Below are 20,084 nucleotides of genomic sequence, written 5' to 3'. Positions count from 1 at the left end.
AACACATTTTGCAGGTTTGGTTGGGGGTCAGAGCAACCATGCCACAAGTCTAGTGCATTCTATGGCTATCCTCCATTATCATTTAAGGCCCTTTTACCATCAGTGGGCCCAGATCACATCAGATAAATGGGTCTTAAAGATTATCAGAGAAGGCTGTACAATTTCTTTCACAACCATCACCCCCATCCCCAACCCTATCCCTCTTCAAGGACACATCTCACGAGCCCCTTCTTCAAGCAGAGGTGCAGAGATTACTTGCTCTAGGGGCAATAGAACCTGTCCCCAGCAAACACTGTGGCAAGGGTTTCTGTTCCACCTATTTCCTTAAAACCAAGAAATCAGGGGGATGGAGGCCTATCTTAGACCTTAGCAAACTAAACAGATTAATTCTCAACTCAGAGTGCAAGATGGCAACCTTGCAAACTATCATTCCAGCACTAGACAAAGGGGGTTGGTTCTCAGCCCTCAACCTCCAAGATGTGTACTTCCACCTGACTGTCCACCCATCCCACAGGAGCTTCCTCAGATTTGTTGTGGGCCAAGATAATTACCAATACAGGGTTCTCCCTTTCGGACTTTCTATGGCCCCTCGAGTGTTCTCATAGACACTTGCAGTTGTCATAGCATTCCTCAGAAGGCAAAACGTTATTTTTCCCTTACCTTAGTGACTGCCTGATCAAGGGTCTCACTTGTCACCAAGCTACCCTTATGATGAATAATACCAGGGAATGTGTTTACCGACTTGGCCTCCTCATAAACTTACAAAAGTCCATTTTAAGATCCATGCAGCACAAAAAGTTCATTGGAGCACTGCAAGATTCAGTCACAGTGAGAGCCTATTTACTGTTACACAGATTCCAAGCAATATGCAATCTCATCCGTGTAGTCAAGCAGGCCCCTCTTACCATGGTTTGGACCTGCCTCCAATTATTGGGGCACATGGCTGCCACAACATTCGTAGCCATATTTGCAAGACTGCATGTACGCTGCTTGCAACATTGGCTTGCTTGCAATTACACTCCAACCTGTCACAGCTTGACAAAGGGTCTCTCTTTTCCTCCATTCATACTGCAGTCTCAAGAGTGGTGGACACCCTCAGCAAACCTCCTGGCTGGTATTCCTTCCACCGCTCGGATCCTTCTGTGACTATAACAACAGATGCATCACTCATGGGCTTGGGGAGCCCACTATGGCACAATGCCAATACAGGGAATATGGGCCCACCATGAGAGCTACATCCATATCATAGAATCCTAGGGCTAGAAAGGACCTCAGGAGGTCATTGAGTCCAGCCCCCTGCCATATCAATATCCTAGAGCTCAGGGTCCTTTGAAAACCTTGTGCCCATTTTTTTCCTCTGATAAGAGGCATAACTGTCAGTGTCCTCATAGACAGCACACCTGCTATGTTTTATATCAACCAGCAGGGGGGTGTCTGATCACACTGTCAATGTACTGAAGCACTCAGATTTTGGAACTGGTGCATCAGGAGTTGGGTAACCTTGACAGCTATGTACATACTAGGAGAACAGAACATCAGGGCAGACAGACTGAGCAGGCATTTCTCAGACCAGCACAAATGGAAGATCAGTACTGACTGACTCCTTTCCATTTTCCACAAATGGGGTTTCCCAACAATAGACATCTTTGCAACACCTCAGTCTCAACTGTCACGGGTTTTGCTCCAGGGCAGGACTAGTTAAGAGATCACAAAGGGATGCCTTCACAATTCACTGGACTGCCCGCCTTCTCTATGCCTTTTCTCAGATCTTGCTCATCACCAGAGTGATCAACAAGATCAGGTTGGGTTGGGCCACTGCAATATTAATGGCTCCAGCCTGGCCCAGACAACCTAGATTTCCGTACCTGCCTTACCTATCGGTAGATCAACTGATCCCTCTTCCGACGGTGCTGAATCTTCTGACACAGCAGCACATGTCACCTCAGTATCAAGATGGTGAAACTCACAGCATGGCTTCTTATGGTTCCAAAATGAAGAACTTACCTGTTCAAGCAGGGTCAAAAATATCCTCTTAAACAGATGTCATCCCTCCCTCAGAAGTACCTATGAAAAGAAATGGGCATGCTTTCAACAATGGTGCACAACACAACAATTTACATCCCGATACCACCCCCATACCTACCTTGCTCAATTACATTATAGGCCTCAGCGATGCAGGCCTCTCTGTTAGTTCCATCAGAGTTCATCTGGCTGCGATTACGGCTTTCCATGAGTTGGGAGATGTTTCCTCTCTCTTCGCACACCCCATGGTGAAGTGTTTCCTAACAGGGTTACAAAAAGGGCACCCAAAACCTGGGCCCCCTACTACCACCATGGGACCTGAATTTAGTGTTTAGCTGCACTTACAAAACCACCATTCAAACCTCTTGTCATGACAATCCCCTCAATGTTTCTGTGAAGGTGGCATTCCTAGTAGTCAGAATTTCTGCCAGAGGGGTTGGGGAAATTTGTAGCCATCATGGCTGACTCACCTTTAACCATTTTCACCAAGGACAAGGTGATACATAGGCTGCACCTGAACTTTCTCCCGAAGGTCATATCTACTTTTCATGTAAACGACCCTATATACTTACCTTCTTACTTTCCCAAGCCTCACACCTCCTCTGAGGAGGCCATATTACACACACTCGCTGCAAGACGTGCAATTGCATTCTACCTTGACAGAACTAAATCAATTAGAAAGTCAGGCTCTTGGTAGTGTGGTCAGGACCTCATGCAGGAACAGCTGTTTTGGCACAATGCCTTTCCAAGTGGATAGCAGGTTCCATGCGCACTGCATACCAACTCGGAGGCAAACATCCAACCCACAGACTGTTAGGGCCCACTCCACATGGGTGATGGCTGCAACAACAGCCTTCCTGAGCAATGTCCCTCTAATAGACATCTATAGAGAGCCCACTTGGTCTTCACACTATATGTTTGCATGATATTATGCTTTACAAAAAGGGCCAATACCTGCCACTGCTTTGGCAGCTGCGGTTTTGCATCAATCCACATGAAGACTCCAATACCCACCTTCTTCAAGTAGGTACTGCTGCAGAGTCACCTAACCAGAGCACCTGCAGGGGCTACTCGACAGAGAAGGAGAGGTAATTCACTTTCATGTAGTAGTGATGGTTCTCCGAGATATGTCCCTGCAGGTTCTCCACGGCCCTCCCGTTCCCTCCCCTGCTTGGAGTCTTGGAACTTGAAGTAGAAAAGGATCAGAGGAGGGCTGTGCCACACATGCACTCCAGCAGAGTGGCAGCAGCTTGAGACAGCCTGTGTGCACGTGTGGCACAGAAGGGAGGGGCACTGCTCAAAGAGGATACCAATCTCTGGTGCTGAGGCACACTGACACCTAGGTGGAACGTATGCAGGGACACATCTTGGAGAACCATCGTTACTGCACAAAAGTAAGTAACCTCTCCTTTTTCCTGCTGAGCCTGGTGGAGAGGAGCATCATTGTAAGGCCACCCCGACACTGTCACAGGAGGTCAAAGAGTCGTCCTACTTGCCGCTCTACTGCCGCTCTACCTTCAAAGTGTGATTGACACTGCCTAATGCAATGGTCAGCAACAAAAATAGCAAGAAGAGCCATTTTTTCCTGATTCAGTAAAAATGCAGTAACTGAAGAGGTGCAATGCATGTGAATACAAGATGGTCCTTAACAAATAATGTCAAACCATACTTTTTATAAGCCCTGTTTTAAGAACAGTGCACACTCAATGATTTGTAACATGATATATGTTTACTGCAGGACATTCACAAACTTTTTATGTATTCTATTTCCTCATGCATTTAAAGTGTAACTTTTTATCGCTGGTTTCGTGACTTTCACTCCCGAACCTTCTCTCTCTGGAGGACGCTAAGGGGAGTTAGTCAGCATTTTGAGATCACGTATTGTTTGCTGTTTAGATACCAGTTGTTCATTTTTGGATTTTTAGATGTTCACCATTGATCAAAAATCATCAGGAGGGGTGTGTGTTTTTTTTTTTTTTTTTTTTTAAATCTTTGCGATTATATCATTGGGAACCAAAAAGAAGACCTTAAAGAGCTTCAGGCTGCAGATCCCTGGCCTAACGCATACCCTACTGCACTCGACTAATCAGTCTTTACAGTATCACTTCTCTCTGTATGCGCAGTTTCATACAGCATACATTTATAATTGATAGACACTTAGCTACTATAGCGTAATCACAACTTTCTCCTCTCAAGTTGACTAGAAAACATGTATAAGGGCTGTATCTGGGCTGTAAACTAATGTCCCAAAAATAAAAATTAGGGAACATTGGTCTCTTTTGTATGCATTTCTGATTGAGTGAAAGAAATGTTTGTATGCCTTCCTGATAACCCTACTAGTCTCCAGAAGAAGAAGATGGGACAATGGCAGGCTAATACAGAAAGGAATGTGAGTTCTGGTATTTGGATCATTTGCATGGACCCTGGTCTGTACATCTGACTGCATGGATGCTAGCTGGTTAAGTGCTATAGGCAGGAGCTCCTCCATATTATACAAGGTACAAGATATTATATTCAAAGCATAAAGGCTCTTACAAGACTAATGGAAAAACTTTTTTCACTCTGGGATGTTCAACGTGATCTTCAATCCCTGGACATCTAGTCCTGTTGTTGGAGGCTTGGAAACATTTGGGACATTGTGCCAAGTTGATTTGGGTTCATTTAGCCACAATATATGCTTGGCACTCTCCAGTATATTCTGACATTCAGTTATGTCTAAGTTTTTGAAAAGGTATGATTCATATATTTCCCCCAGTAATGGACTTTTCTCTTTCCTGGGACCTAAACGTTGTATCCTGGCCCTAATTAATCCACCCCTTTTAAAGCTTTAGTTTCATACTCTTTATCCCACCCTTTTATGAGACAACATTTTTAGTAGCAGTAACCTCTGCTCAAAGGATGAGTAAGATTCAGGTGTTAATGGTAGAACCTCACAAAGACAAGGTAACTCTCAGGCCTGCCAAACATGGTTTTCAGACTTCCATTTGAATCAGTACACAAACCTTCCAGTGTCTGTGTCCCTATCCAGGTACAAAAACTTATTAAACTCCCTAGAGGAGGAAAACTTTGTATTATTCTGTCTTGTGGGTGCTTGCCAGCTACAAACCATTTCTGTAAGTTACCTAGGCTGTTTGTGGCACTGGGGGACAGGTCTGGAGAATGGACTGTTATGACCCACACGCTTTCATGAAATGGGTATTGAATTGCATTTGTATCTCCTGTAAACTAAACTAATTGCCTCCACCATCTCATATTACAATACCTTCTGCTAGGGCCCAAATTATCTTGGCATGCTTGAGGAATATTCTTATTTCAAAAAAAGTGCAGGGCAGCAGCTTGAAACTTAGTACATACTTCTGTCCAGCACTACTCAATAGTTGCAGGTACCTGGTGCCTGCTGTGGGAGGGGAGTCCTGTAGTCTTATTTAGACAAGACCCTGAAGCCCAGCTCCATGGAGAGAGCAAACTGGTAGCCAGAAACTCAGAGTTGGATCCTTGCATATAAAACACTTCTAAGAGCCTCAGTTGCTCACAGGTAAGTGACTGTCCTTTTTGAAATAGTTTGTAGATTTAATGACTTTATATTTAATAGGTACTTCAGTGAGCTGCAGGTGCAACCTCTGTAGTCTGGGCTTTAGTCTAGCAACATCTGTGGTCTGTTATTCCCAGGGTGCTCCTGAACTGGAGCATTCATGGGGAAAAGCTGGACCCCACGCTCAACAACTTCTCCTCCACCCTCCCAGATCTTCTGGAGCACTGCAAAAAGCTCAAGGTCAGGAAGGACGGGGAGGAATGGAAATGGAGGACTCAGGGGGAAGAGTCAGGGTAGGCATGGAACTCTGTAGCCACCTTGCTGCTTCTCCCAAGCACCTCCCTTTCACCTCAGTCCCCACTCAGTCAGTGCCAGCCCCTTTACTACCATTGATGCAAATTCCCTGTTTGGGACCAGTTAGGTCCTGAAGGTGCCAGACCAGAGAGGTACAGCCTGGACTCCAAAGATACCAAGATAAGCACATCTAAGGGCACAGTTTGTTTTGAATATCAACTGAGAAGTGGGGAGCTCTGTTATGTGTTAAGTGTCCTGCTACACACTGGACCAACTTTCCCTGAGTTCTCAGTGCAAAATTGTCTAATCTTATAAGAAAAGAAGTATGTCTGTGAGTCTTTCAAAAATAATCAGCTCCTTTCCTCTTCACCATTTTAGTAACTGAAATAGATACTAGTAATGGAAGACCTCCGCCTTTATCACTTTATGTGCAAAAACTGTTTTGCTGATGAGCAAACTGCTTTAAGTCTGCCTCTTCTCCATTACACAGCCAAAAAAAGGCTAACAGATTGTCCTTTTACCATTTTGTATAGTGAGTCTTTGTTTATATTTTTACCTTGGTCTGAATATTTATGAGAAGTGTAGCAAATGTGTGCTTATGTTCAACATTAGCCTAACATCCATGTTGTTCTTTTGCAGAAATATCCTGTATTACCATATCTAGTTTTAGTATTAAAACAGTTCCTGTTGCAGAGGGACCTTAATGAAGTATTCACAGGTGGAATTGGTTCTTACAGTCTCTTTTTAATGGCTGTCAGCTTCCTTCAGGTAAGTTAAATGAGATTATTGATGACATTAGGGCAGAAAAGTTTTTTTTGTTTTTGCTTTTTTAAAGTTACTTAAGCATTTTAATTTAAAATGAATTTTTGTTTTAAATATTTCCTCGAAAGGATTTATAGTATAATTCTGCTCTGAAAAGTAACTGTAAAAATGGCATCATGGCATTGTAGGTTTGTCGCTCAATTAGTTGCAGATTAAAATAGCTCAGTTTAGAATTATTAAAATAATATAACTGCTGTCCATGCCCACTTAATATTGCTCTTCAAATCAAGGCTTATGTTACTGCTCATGCAATATCAGAAATATTAACAGTGAAGAATTAAATTAGTTGAAAATTCCTATGGAATAAAAATGTACCCACTAATAATGCATTTTAAAGCTGTATCCCATTGAGACATTTGACCATCATATGGTCAGAAGTAGTAAAGCACAAATGGTTTGTTCATATTAACAACCCCAAGATCCAATAAAAGTATTAATACTTAAGATATTGGCAGAATTTATTCTCTTCTCTGCTTCTTTTGCTTTCCTCTGTTTCATGTTCTCGGTACACAGCTTTGCCAGCTGTACAAGATTAGCCTAAATTACGTAGTAATGCTTCCATTGTGTTATGAGGAAGATTCAGGTGGCATTGTAATGTGTCAGAGAAGAGTGTATTTTGATGGTACTTGACTCCAGAAAATAGCAGTATACAGGTGGTTCCCAACTTATGAACACATCGATTTACAACTATTCATACTTATGACCAGCCTCTCATTAACCCCATATTACTGTACTGTATAATATTTTTGAGTTGAGAACCAGGTACATTTAGTTTTTCGAACAGTGCGGGCAATGTAGTATGAGAACTACAGCTCAGTCATGGTGGCAACTGACATGTTGCCCCCCCCCCCTTATTTTGTTTTGGTTCTCAGTAGCATGTTGTGTTTGTGTGTTTGCGGTCAGGCAGCATGTTTACATTTTTCACTCATACATTTTGCCTTCACAGTATTTTCCGTGTTTGCTTGTGGCCATCATGGCAAGTAACAGGAAAAGTGCTACTGATAAGGGTAGTGAGAAAAGAAAGAGAAAAACTATTGATTTAGAACAGCAAATAGCGATAGTGAGGCAATATGAAGGGGTCAAACAGTGTCGTTCATGGTGCGTAATTTCGACGTATTGAAATCCACCGTAAGCACCATTATAAAGGATAGCGATCGCATTTGTGAAGTAGTGAAAGGGTCTGCGCCTATGAAATTTAGCAGTTATAATAAGGAAAAGAACAGGTCCCATCCATGATATGCAAAAACTCGTAGTGCTTTGGATGGAAGACCAAATTCAAAAATGCATGAAGTTAAGCATCAAGATACAGGCTAAGGCTTGTAGTCTTTTTGAAGACTAAAAGAAAAAAGAGCGGTATGGTTATGACCAAACTTTCAGTGCTAATCATGGTTGATTCAACCATTTCAAGAATTGTGCAGATTTTCACAATGTGAAAGTAAGTGGGGAAGCAGCCAGTGCGGATTCAAAAGCAGCAGAAGCTTTCATAGAAGAATTGGATAAACTGATAAAAGAGGAAAATTATTTGCCAGAACAGATCTTTAATGTTGATGAGGCAGGTCTCTTTTGTAAGAAAATGCCCAGCCGCACTTACATACATAAGGAGGCAAAAACTATGCCTGGTTTTAAGGCTTTCAAAGACCATCTAACAGTCTTGTTAGGAGGGAATATTTTGGGGTATAAACTGAAACCCTTCTTGATTTTTCACTCTGAAAACCCTAGAGCCTTCAAGAATATCAGCAAGGCTACTTTACCAGTCCATTATCATGCTAATAAGAAAGCATAGATGACGCTTGAACTTTTTGAAGATTGGTTCATGAACTGTTTCATCCCTGAAGGCAAGGCATATTTTCTGGAGGAAGGGATTCCTTTCAAAATTTTACTGATTTTGGATAATGCTCCAGGGTCACCCATAACACCTAAATGACTCGCATCCCAATGTTAAAGTGGTGTTTCTGCCTCCCAACACCACATCAATTCTCCAACCCATGGACCAGGGGCCATAGCTGCTTTCAAAGCGTATTATCTTCGCAACACGTTTGCAAAGAAAATAGCTGCCACAGAATGTGAAAATGCCAAAACATTATGTGAATTTTGGAAGGACTACAACATTCTGCATGGCATAAGGAACATTGCTACTGGGTGGGAGGAAGTCACTCAACAGTGCATGAATGGCATATGGAAGAAAATCCTAAAAAGATATGTCAACAGTTTCAAAGGCTTTGAAAAAGAAAAGGCAGTAGAAGAAATTTCCAATAAAATTGTAGTGCTGGCAACAGAAGTGGATCTGGAAGTGGATAATGAAGACATACACCAACTGGTTGAAGCTGTTGGGGAGGAGCTGAGCAATGAAGATTTAATGGAGCTGGAGGCAGAGAGGGTAGCACAGAGACAAAAAGCCCAAGAAGAAGAAGAAGCCCCCCCATAAAACTTGTGATGAAAGAAATGGCTGCAGCCTTCAGCAAAATAAATGAAGGAAAGCACATGTTTGAAAAAATGGACCCTAATGTTGCAAGATTCTCAAAAGTGGATCATTTAATTCAGGATGCCCTGGCTTGCTATTAAGAAATTTCTAATGAGAAGAAAAAACAAACTGTCCAGTCCAAAACTGATATTTTTTTGAAGAAAGCCCCCAGCACTGCTGCCTCCCCCACTGAACCAATGCCTTCTACAAGCAAAGGCACTGCTGAAATAGATGAATCTGCTGTTGATGATGATGTTCCTGTAGTATTGTCACTTACCTCCTCCAATTCCTCATCCAATTAATTCAGTTCATTCACCTTCCTAATTATCAATTCAAGTGTGTATGGCAATACCAGGGATAAAGGTAAAATTCATGTACACTATTAACATTATTTACATCACAATGGCTGTGACCACACTTGGCCAAACTTTCAAAATGGCCATGCTAATGGCCAAATCAAAGAATACTAATGAGGTGCTGAACTGAAAATTCAGCGCCTCATTAGCATTCACACACTTTTGGCCATGGCGCTTTGTAAATGCCTCTTCGAACGCGTGTGGCTCAGCACAGCTATACGGGGGTCCTTTTCAAAAGGACCCTGCACATTTCGAAATCCCCTTATTTCCCCCATTTCAAAGGTTTGGCCAAGTGTGGCCACAGCCTCAGTGTTTTGAATTGCATGTTCATGTTCATCAGCATCAGTTTGCTGTCACGGCAGTTGTGGGTTTTTTGTGTGTCTCTGCCCTCAGTGTTCCTTTTTTTTTTCCCCATTGTTGATTGTTGTTTTGTAGGTGCTTTGTTATGTTTGGAGTGCCAGTGAATTCATATTATAAGCATTACTGGTAGTGGGCAGTTGATAGCTACCTGTATAAGCGTATTTACAACTTATGACCAAATAGACTTACAACCAGGTGTTTGGAATGTAACCCATTCATAAGTCGGGGACTATATGTAGTATTACTTTCAAGTTGCTTCTGTATACCTTTTTATTTTTAAAAAATCCTCTCTCCTGTCACTATTTAATTTCCTATTCATTTCTCCCATTTTTTCAGTAGTGGCAGGGATATGTTCATACACTACAGTGATAATGGTATAGCTTCAATTTCCTACAGCCCATGTACTTCTAATCATATGTAATTAAAGCATAATATCTTCAGTACTTTTTACTGTTCTTATTTCACACCTACAGATTGAAGCACTCTAGTGTATCAGTATCACACATATCATTCCTGGTAAAGTAGACGTAACTCCATAAGTTTTTTGTCATTTTATTAGAACAGGGTACATAGTCAGGTCAAACTTAAGATACAAGTATTTTTATATTACTTGTTCATTTCATAATGAGTATGTGACGCATGGTTTTGTTTCCTTTGTCTTTTTTTAGTTATTCCTAAACAAACTTACGTGGGACCACCTATGATACATAATTTTTAGAGGCTTCAACTAATTGTAATATATTTTGCACTAATCACATAAAGCAGAAATATCTTCTTATAGAAGTATTATGGTGCTGATAAGAAGTATTGCAGAACAGTGAATCAATCACATTGTGATTTTTCTATGTATGTAGTTCCCTACCAAATTCACAGCCGCAAAAATGTGTCATGCACCATAAAATCTGACTTGGGGGGGCAGGGCGCAAGGTGCAGGGAGATGAGCATTTATCAGATTGGGGGTCCTGAGTCAAAGAGGGTTGCAGGGGAATCACAGTGTTATTATAGGGTGGCTGCCAATCTTTTTAACTGCACTGACTTTGGAGCTGAGCAGCTGGGAGAGCTGTGGTTTTGGACCACATGCCTAGCTGTGAAGACAGCACGCCATCAGCCGCAGCACAGAAATATGGGTGGCAGTACCATACCATCCTTACACATGTGCTGCTTGTAGTGACTCTGCCTTCAGAGCAGGGCTCCTGGCCTGAAGCCACCACTCTCCAGCTGCCTAGTTCTGAAGGCAGCACTGTCACCAGAATCAGCACAGAGGTAAGGATATAGCAGTTCTATAACACACACATACATTCAGTAAGCTTGGGCTCACTCCCACAACTTTTTTTTTGGGTCAGGACCCTTGTAATTACAACACCATGTAGTTTCAGATTTAAATACTTGAAATCATGAAATTTACAATTTTTAAATCCTATAACCATGATATTGACCAAAATGTACCATGGTTTTGGAAGGCCCTACATATGTGTTTTGACATTGAACAAATTATATGCTTTAATAGTAAATATTTTCATATATTCATAGTAGTAGAATAGTTTGTTGATCAGGCTTTTTAGTCTGCTCCCAGAATTGGAACCCCACAGCAACTCTGAAATAACAGTCAACTAAAAGAATATTCTGGGTATTAAGTAAATGAACTGAGCAAGCATATGCCTTTTAAGAACATTTAGTCACAATCAACCCTCTTTTTGGTGACTAATGACATATTTGTGATCAGTGATTAATATCCATGTAAGTTTTTTTTTTTACATATTGAAAAAGGTAGCTTCAGCCAGTTATTTGTACTTCAGATTCAATATACAGTAGCATGTGCCTCATGTTTAGACAGTGGGCCAGGCTAAATTATGCTTGTGTTCCATACACAGGTCTGGAAATTAACTCTGGAGTTGTAATCCATGCTCTGATGGAACTCTGGTGGTTGGCTTGGAAATGCACTTAGCTTTGGCATTTGTAACTGGGGAGTACATGCTTGCCTCGCAGGGGTGTTGTAAAATACTTTGATCAACTATGAGATACATCAAACAGTTTAAATTGAGACAGATAATTGTACATAGATGTGTTATTTCTAGTCCATAAAAAGAAAAAGAAAAATATTTGAAATCTGGAATCTTTAAGACAAGAGAAAACGAGTTTTTTTTCCCCTTGTTTAATAGCTACATCCCAGGGAAGATGCCTGCGTTCCCAGTGCCAACTATGGTGTCCTTTTAATAGAGTTTTTTGAATTATATGGACGTCACTTCAATTACCTGAAGACTGGAATCCGAATAAAGGATGGTGGTTCATATGTGGCTAAAGATGAAGTGCAAAAGAGTATGCTGGATGGCTATAGACCATCAATGCTATATATTGAAGATCCGCTACAACCAGGTATCATAGCTTAATCTGCAAAAAGTACAACATGGCACACTGACTGTGGTTAAAATTTTAACTCAGAGGAATCAACCAGGAAAGTAAAATCATCAGGTTTTGAAGACAGTGTTTGTGAATTCCAGGAAGAAGTACTCATTTTATTTATAAAGCATTCCAGAAATATGGGTTAGCCTGTCATCTCTAACTCGCCAGTATACCTAGTGATTTCACTGTGTGTTGTAACAGCCCTTATATTTTTTATCTCCGTTAATAGGATTAAGTTTTTTGTGTAAGTTGATTGTTGCTATTACAAGGACTTATTATGTATCTGAAACCTCATGGAGAAGATGCCATTAAGAATAAATGTTGTATTTATGGTTTATAAAGTGCACCTATTTCATACTGTGCTTGTGGAATTTCCAGATTTGACATCTACACGTATCATAGAGTCCAGTTATCTCTGGGCTTTTAGATTCCTCTGTGTTTCTTAATTCGTTAATTTTTTAAATTTTATCCCCCATGAAGAAAGATTTCAAATAAAGCAAATCTTTTTTTTCTAAAAGCTCACTTTCCTATGAGCTCTTACTCCAGTGTTTCAATGTCAGTGAACACTGCATAGAATTAATGGATTATCTGTGTATTTATTTTTAAGGTAATGATGTTGGGAGGAGTTCATATGGTGCCATGCAAGTGAAACAAGCATTTGATTATGCATATGTTGTTTTGAGCCATGCTGTATCACCCATTGCTAAATATTATCCCAACAATGAAACTGAAAGGTAAAAGTTTAAATGTCAAGTCAAATCATTAGTTATGTATATTCCTGTGTATTAAAACTAATAGAGGGTTTTTTTCTTTCACAGTATATTAGGTAGAATAATTAGAGTAACGCAAGAAGTGGCCTCCTACAGAGAGTGGATATCGAAGCATTGGGGAATGCAGAGTAGGACTGAGTCTTCGTGCAATGGTAAGATTTGGCTACTCTGTGTGCTGCTTTTGACCCAGATCAAGTAAAGGGCATAGGTCTAACTGTATGGAAGAAATAGGAAAAAATCAGTTTTATACAACAGTGAGAATTGCCTTAAGATAGTCTACCTGATTTTACTGTGACTGGCTTTTCCTTTGCTCTTGCTCCTTATTTTACCACTTTTCACAAAAACACCCTGGGCCAGATTTTCAGAAGAGAGCTGCACCTTATATTTCCCATTAGGAACCCAAATAAAGAAACAGATGAGCACTGGGAATGTTAAGCAGTAAGCCTCTCCCTAAATGGATGAGGCTTATTGGTTACGGTTAACTGGTGGGGGCTGGAGCAGCCTCTTGCATGCCGCTCCAGTGTGGGGGTGCTCCGGGGAATGCCATGGGCAGGGATGTTCCAGCCCGGCCGGAGCAGCCCCCATCCATGGCATAGCTAGGCTGGAGCAGCACCCTTCCTCCCCCCTCCAGGCATCCCCCAGCTTTTTAATTGGTTAACCAGTTAAACTTAGCATTTATCTGCTTAACTAATTACATGGGATTTTACATCCCTATTGAGTGCCTAGTGGTTTCCTTTGAGGGAAAATTTGGGAGCTGTTAGGCCCTGGGCACTTTATAAATCAGTGCATTTCATTTAGATGTGTAGATAGCTGAGTACTCTTGAAAATCTTTCTCTGAATAACCCTATCCTAGGCAAGGAAAGGTAATTGGTAGACCACAAGAATGGTTTTTCACTTTTTAAACTTCCATGTAGTTAAGCTGTGCATTGGCTTTGGTATTTTTCATCACATACACTAGTGGGGTTTTTTGAGTATGGGACCAGTCCTGAAGCTTTTACTCATGTGCAGTTCATTGACTTCAGTGAGATTATGCTGAAGAAGTATTGTATTGCATTTACAAAATGCAGCACTTACTAGAAATTAATACGCTTTCTCCCATTGACTCTCTTTTTCCAGCTAATGGAGTAACTTTGATAGTAGATACTCAGCAACTAGATAAGTGTAACAATAATCTCTCTGAAGCAAATGAAGCACTGGGAAAATCTAGAAGTAAAACATCAGAAGCACTCAGTAAACATTCTTCAAATTCTTCATCAGGTCCATTGTCTTCCTCATCTTCTACATTATCCAGTTCTAGTGATGTGGTAAGTATTAAAAGGTTTTGGTTGAATGTGATTGTATGTAGAGCCAATCATTTCCTCCATATCTCAGATTTGCATAAGGGGAAGCCCTTCATATAATTCCTATTTGTTCTAATAAACTGTTTTTTTGCCAGAGAGCACACAACTGACATAACGTACTTCTGCATCTGTATGAAAAGCACTTATATGAGTACAATCACTTTCTTTGCCACCTTTTCCTCTGTAAAATACCTGTGCTTCAAAGAGATAGGTAGCAATAAATACAATGTAGGAAAAATTTTAAAAATACCTGGTAAACAGTTGTTTGAATAGACTCTCCAGTTTGATTTCTTTTTATCTGGTTTATTATATACTTACTTAAAGATCTCGTGGAATGAGTACATACACGTCAATGTATGTGCAAACCAGCACTCACTTGGTTGTTCTTTGAATCCTGGATTAAGAGGTTTAATATTTAGCAGGATCAGCATGTTTATCTCTTTAATTTTGTTTACTTTTTAAAAATATAAATTTACTAATACTTATATTTCCATAAAGGATTCTGATGGAACACCGTGCAAAACATCTAAACAGTTGAATTGCCATCAATCTACTACAAACAGGGTGGGATCACAAGAAATAGCACTGGAATCTACCCAGCCCACTGGGAAAAGGCAAAACAACCAAACAGCTAATACATCCAACAGCACAAATAAATCTCAGGTTTGTAAAATATTTAAAAAGAAGTCTTAAATGTTTTAATTACTTTATACTTTGAGGAGAACAGATACTATTAAAGGCCTTTTGGAAACGACAGCTTGTGTTGAAAATGTGGAGTCTTTTTTTCCTTCTGCTTACTTTCATTTCTGCTTTTAAACCAAAATGGAATAAGAGGCTGCTTTCCCTGTAAAGGTATTGCACAAGTAGTTTTGTATTATTACCCCAGAGAAAATGAGCCTGACGTGTTAACTGTCACATGCTTTTAGCTATACTAGAAGGATTTATAATCAAATTTAAATTCTGCCTACCAAATTAAAAACTTCAATTTTTATGAGAGAAAAGCATATTTCACTAATTTAGCATGAAGATCAAACTCCTTTCATCTACCTCTCCCTCCCAAAATATAATCAAAAATAATCTGACCAACTGAAACTCCAAAAGGGCAGTTAGTCCCTATGACAGTACAGTTTTCTGGAAAAATCATTATTTCAAAGCAATTTTTGATTGGCACAACTTCAGTTTCTGATGTTTCATTTTTTATAGGAGCGCTGTTTAAAACAGCTAAAATAGTCTGGAACTTTATTCCTGAATAGTGGAGGAGTTTCAGAATTATTTTTCTATTTCTTTGTGTGTAAAAAAAAAAAAAAAAAAAAAAAAAAAAAAACTTTACTTCTGTTAAACATTTCCATCGAGTAGTGATTAGATGCTTTTGAAACTAGGCTCTAGGATGTATTTGAAAGGGTGCACCATAAAGCACTTTCCATGCATTGTGATGTGGGTAGATGTTGCCCTGTCTTTGTGCAGGAAATACCATTGGGGGATCCTCATTTGTCCTTTCTTGACTCTGAATTGGTCTTAGTAAGATATGGTGCAGCTGTTACAATTCTGGCTTGCATGTGGAGCACACAAGTAACACCAGTCTTTTCCATTTTAAAACATGGGGGTTAATACTTTAGTTTGTACGTTGAACTAAGTCCTGCAACCCTGCCTCTATCATTTTATTGTGTTATTTAATGGCTGGAGTCCAGCATGTTGTTTTGCCCTTCTTCTGAGAATGTTGAAGTGAAAGAGAGCTTCTTGTGCTGCAGTCTAAGCACAGACATGATCCTTCCCTTCACGTTAGGTTCTTTTCAAGTGCCCTGCCTCTTGAAGCTGTAGTGTTTTTATTGATTTAAACCACCAATACAAGTGTTGTAACAGCCTTATTCTATTTACTCTGCTGTTAATTTACCTTGTCCTTTTTTTTACAGCATGGACCGGCAAGGTTATTTCGCTCTTCCTCCAGCAAAGGCTTCCAGGGTCCAACAAACTCAAACCACGGTACCTCAGTGACAAACAAACAGCATCAAGGCAGCAAATCACATCAGTATTACCATGGCAAAAAGAGGAAACACAAGAGGGACATGGCCCTTTCCGACCTTTGTAGATAGTTGCCTATTTTATGACTGTTCTTCTGTGTGCAATGATCTCATGCTACAGAATAGTTTGATAGTGACTCCTTGGATCTCTTGTGGAGCTTCAGACTGTTCAGACATTGATTAGCAACTGCATTTTTTCCCAGCTCGCCACGGAACAGATCATGAAGATTGATCACTGCAAAAAGAGGAAAAAAAAGGCTGATCATTTGATAAGTCATATGCTACAACAGGGTCATTTAGCATATAAAATCTTGAATGTAAAATAAATATATCTCCCATCAGCTCATGCTGAACTGTAGAGGTAGTATTCAGTGTGTTTGGCAGATTACAAACAAAACAAAACAAAAACAAACAAAAAATAAAAAAGGTGAAAAATTGTATTTTGAGGGAAATCCAGCCTTTAAAGATGAAAACGTAATTTGTGCATGTTTTTTTATTATTTTTGCATATACCATTTTATTGTGTGTATATATAGATGACCATATAGGAAAATTGACATTTGTAATAGTGGATTTAATACTTTTTACATAACATTACTGTTTAAATTGTAAACAGAATTTCTCAGGATTGGTTTGGAAAATAATCCGAATTGTCATCTTAACATCCATATAAAGATACTGCTAGCTATATTGCTCAGAATTGCTTTTTGTTCACATGGTAATGATTTACTAGAACATTTATGATCTTCAGAAGTTGCTCCTCTAGAAAGAAAAAAGGTTTATGGTGGCAAATGAAGTCTCATTTTTGATAAAGTGAACACGTACCTTGGAGTAAACACTGAACTTTTGGTCATTTCTGACAAATAATCTTCACCTTGTTTTCTAGAGTTCCATCGTTGTAGGTAATTTTTTTCCTGGTTTGTTTGTTTGCTCCCTTCTTCCTCCATTCCCCTACCACTGCCACCAGCAGTCTCCCATTTTTAAAGAGGAGAAAAAAATCATTTGGGATTTTTGTCTTTTTAGTTGCAGTAAAAGCCAACTCCATTTGTTACAAATGTTTGCATTCCTAGGCTGCTTCAATCCCACATCTTTTATTTGTGCCTTTTTTCCCTCAAAGTCTGTTTTTTGTCTTTTTTTTATATATTTTTGCTAAACTTACATGGATAGGAATAACTGTTAAAGCTATAAGTAAATTTTCTTATTAAAATATTTTTTCTCATTCCCCTTTTATGCATTTTTATATTGACACTAATAAAAATTAGTCTTCAAATAATGGAAATATATTTTGTATTGCCTTAAAGACCCAAACCTTTCATAGCCTCTTAATACTACTACTTGTTACCTTTAATCAAAAGTTAACATTGTCTGGTTCAGTTACACTTTTGAATTTTGGTTACAATTCATTAATGTCATGAAAGCAAATTAAATGTATGATTACATTCACATGTACAATTTGAAAAAGAAATTGGGGGCACTTTAATGATAGAATGTTAAGTGGCATTTACTTCAACATTTTTTCTTTAAAGAGGAAGGAGTTTGTGTTTAATATACCTGCATGCATTTAATGCAGCTGTCCTGGGGATGATGTTTTTATAAAGTACTGTTAGCTTTTAGAACTTTTTTTTTTATCTACACATACAAACCTTGCAGACCAACCTGACCTTCAGTGGGCACTGATCAGTGCAATGACTTTTTAATAAAATAATGCCAAAACAAGACCCAATCTGGTGTCATCACTGAAATACACATTTTCAAAAACGTATTGGTGTTTTACTTCAAAAAGAAAAAGATATATTCTAAAAAGATGGACATTCATACTCATACAAACATTAAAAGCTTAAAAGGTGATGTTAATTTGACAATGTTTTAAACTTGAGATTCACATTTTTAGTCTGATCTGATAATTTTATTAACAAGATACTACGCTTTTGTTCCTAGAAACTAGTACACGTACCACATTATGCATAATCACAGTATTTATTTTGTTTTAGATTATTGTGAATGTGTAGATTTATGTTCACCGCTTAGGGAACAATTATTTATAAATTATATTAATCCAGTATTGTTAGCTGCTATTAGCAAACTGTTCCAAACACTTAATACTTGCAAAGATCTGTATCGCATTTCCCACACTGAAGTGTTTTTAAAAAAGAATCACCCTCATTGTTGAAAGCAGATGAACTCCTAGGGTGCAGATATTGATGTTCCAATAAGCATGTGATAATTTTAAGGTGGTGGTAGCGGGAAGATAATCTTGATTCCGTTGGGAATCTTAGGTTTGCCTCAATTTATGGTTTTCATAAATTTAATGGAAAATAGCTTTTCCTGGACTGCAAGTTTCTTTTTGGTAAACAGTATCTTTCTAAAAGAGAAAAGAAGCATGAAGGAAAAATTGAGGTGTATTTTACATGGCCTCAAATGACCAGCATTGTATTAATAAAATACTGTATATCTTGCAAACCTTTATTTAAACAGAACAGTTGAACTGTTCATTTTTCAATCTGAAGTAAAATACTTTCAAGACCTTTTAGTTTGCCTGCTCATTTGTCTTGTATATTTCATCTCTGTATTTGATTCAAGTCTAGTTCCTTTTTGAGTTTCAGTACTTTTGTGAAGATTTTGTGACTATATGAAAAAAAAAAATAAATGTTTAATGTAAATACTCCAGTTTATCAGCATTCTTGACATACACACATTTTTCCCCCTTCGGTATATTGTAGATAGAACAGGATATTTAAAAACTCCTGTTCCTATTATGACTTTTTTCCTCATTCATTTATTCCTGATGTATTCACTCTTCGAGTGATTATATATGGCCCATTCTACTCTAGGAGTGTGCATGCCCAGTGCAGTAGCATTGGAGACTTTTTTTTCCCTCTGCAGCACCTGATATTGTGGCACATGTGAACTCTGCTGCCCCCTGCTTCTGAGAGGAGGTATAAAGGGCAGAGCCCACCCCTTTCATTTCCCATTTACTGTTCTGGGCAGTTACAGGATTATTCTACCTTGCTCTTGCAAGTTTTACTTTGTATATAGTTGGTTCTTGTTTATTAGTTGATACTTGAGTATGAGGATATTTTTACTATTAAATTTCCTTTCATGTGATACTTATTGGGAACAGAAGAGTATATAGTTCTGGTGCTGGTGCTCAAACTCCAGGCTCCAAGCCTTGAGGTGGAGGCAAGAAGCCAGTGCTGGTTAATGACACACTTCAGGTACCGAGCAGAAGCTCAGATCTGGGCCAGGTGCTAAATCTGCTAGAACTTTAAGCCCAGAACTAAAATAGATAGTGACGTCAGGTTAACACACGTTCTGATGAAGGCAACTCTGCCATCCTCAGGGCCTCCTTGTTCAGGACAGGCAATGAACATCCTTGCTTTGGTTAGGAACTCTCCTCTGGTTTTGTCAGAGGCCTGATATCCATCTTTTCCAGTACCAAAGGAGAGGCACCAGAAGATGGCATCAAAGAACACGAAGTCCAGAACGTTGGGGTCCCTGCATCGAAGTCCAGCAAATATGCTGAAAAGACAGTAGAGTACATTCAACGCTACAGCTCTGCCTACACATGTAGGACCTCAGACGGAGTTGCTGACTGCGGCCCTTGTTTGTATCCACCTGCTGAGATGAATCTCTTCAGGTGAAACCAGTTGGCTCAGCTATGCTTTATAGTTCAGCAACAGCAAGAGCCATTCAACATTTGAGGCATATGT

General features: G+C 39.4%; 1 protein-coding gene across 4 annotated transcripts in view; it reads left to right on the top strand.

Moving 5' to 3' along the window:
• The window catches only part of TENT4B (terminal nucleotidyltransferase 4B), a 74,500-nt gene extending 55,370 nt beyond the window's left edge, over positions 1–19,130 (top strand). The window contains exons 6-12 of one of the 4 annotated variants that reach the window (XM_075008738.1): positions 6,488–6,616; positions 12,007–12,220; positions 12,855–12,981; positions 13,066–13,169; positions 14,275–14,321; positions 14,856–15,020; positions 16,268–19,130. In XM_075008738.1, the coding sequence (XP_074864839.1) occupies positions 6,488–6,616; positions 12,007–12,220; positions 12,855–12,981; positions 13,066–13,169; positions 14,275–14,321; positions 14,856–15,020; positions 16,268–16,447 (966 nt within the window). In that variant the 3' untranslated portion in view covers positions 16,448–19,130. Of the gene's footprint in view, positions 1–6,487; positions 6,617–12,006; positions 12,221–12,854; positions 12,982–13,065; positions 13,170–14,133; positions 14,322–14,855; positions 15,021–16,267 lie in introns of all 4 variants that reach the window. The other 3 variants (XM_075008736.1, XM_075008735.1, XM_075008739.1) reach the window with 3 other exon arrangements.
• Positions 19,131–20,084: the final 954 nt, after the last annotated feature.

This window comes from Carettochelys insculpta, chromosome 14 (assembly GCF_033958435.1).
Source record: "Carettochelys insculpta isolate YL-2023 chromosome 14, ASM3395843v1, whole genome shotgun sequence".
Taxonomy (NCBI): Eukaryota; Metazoa; Chordata; order Testudines; family Carettochelyidae; genus Carettochelys; species Carettochelys insculpta.
The sequence above is the reverse complement of the archived record's forward strand: the minus strand, read 5'-3'. Positions and strand labels throughout refer to the sequence as shown.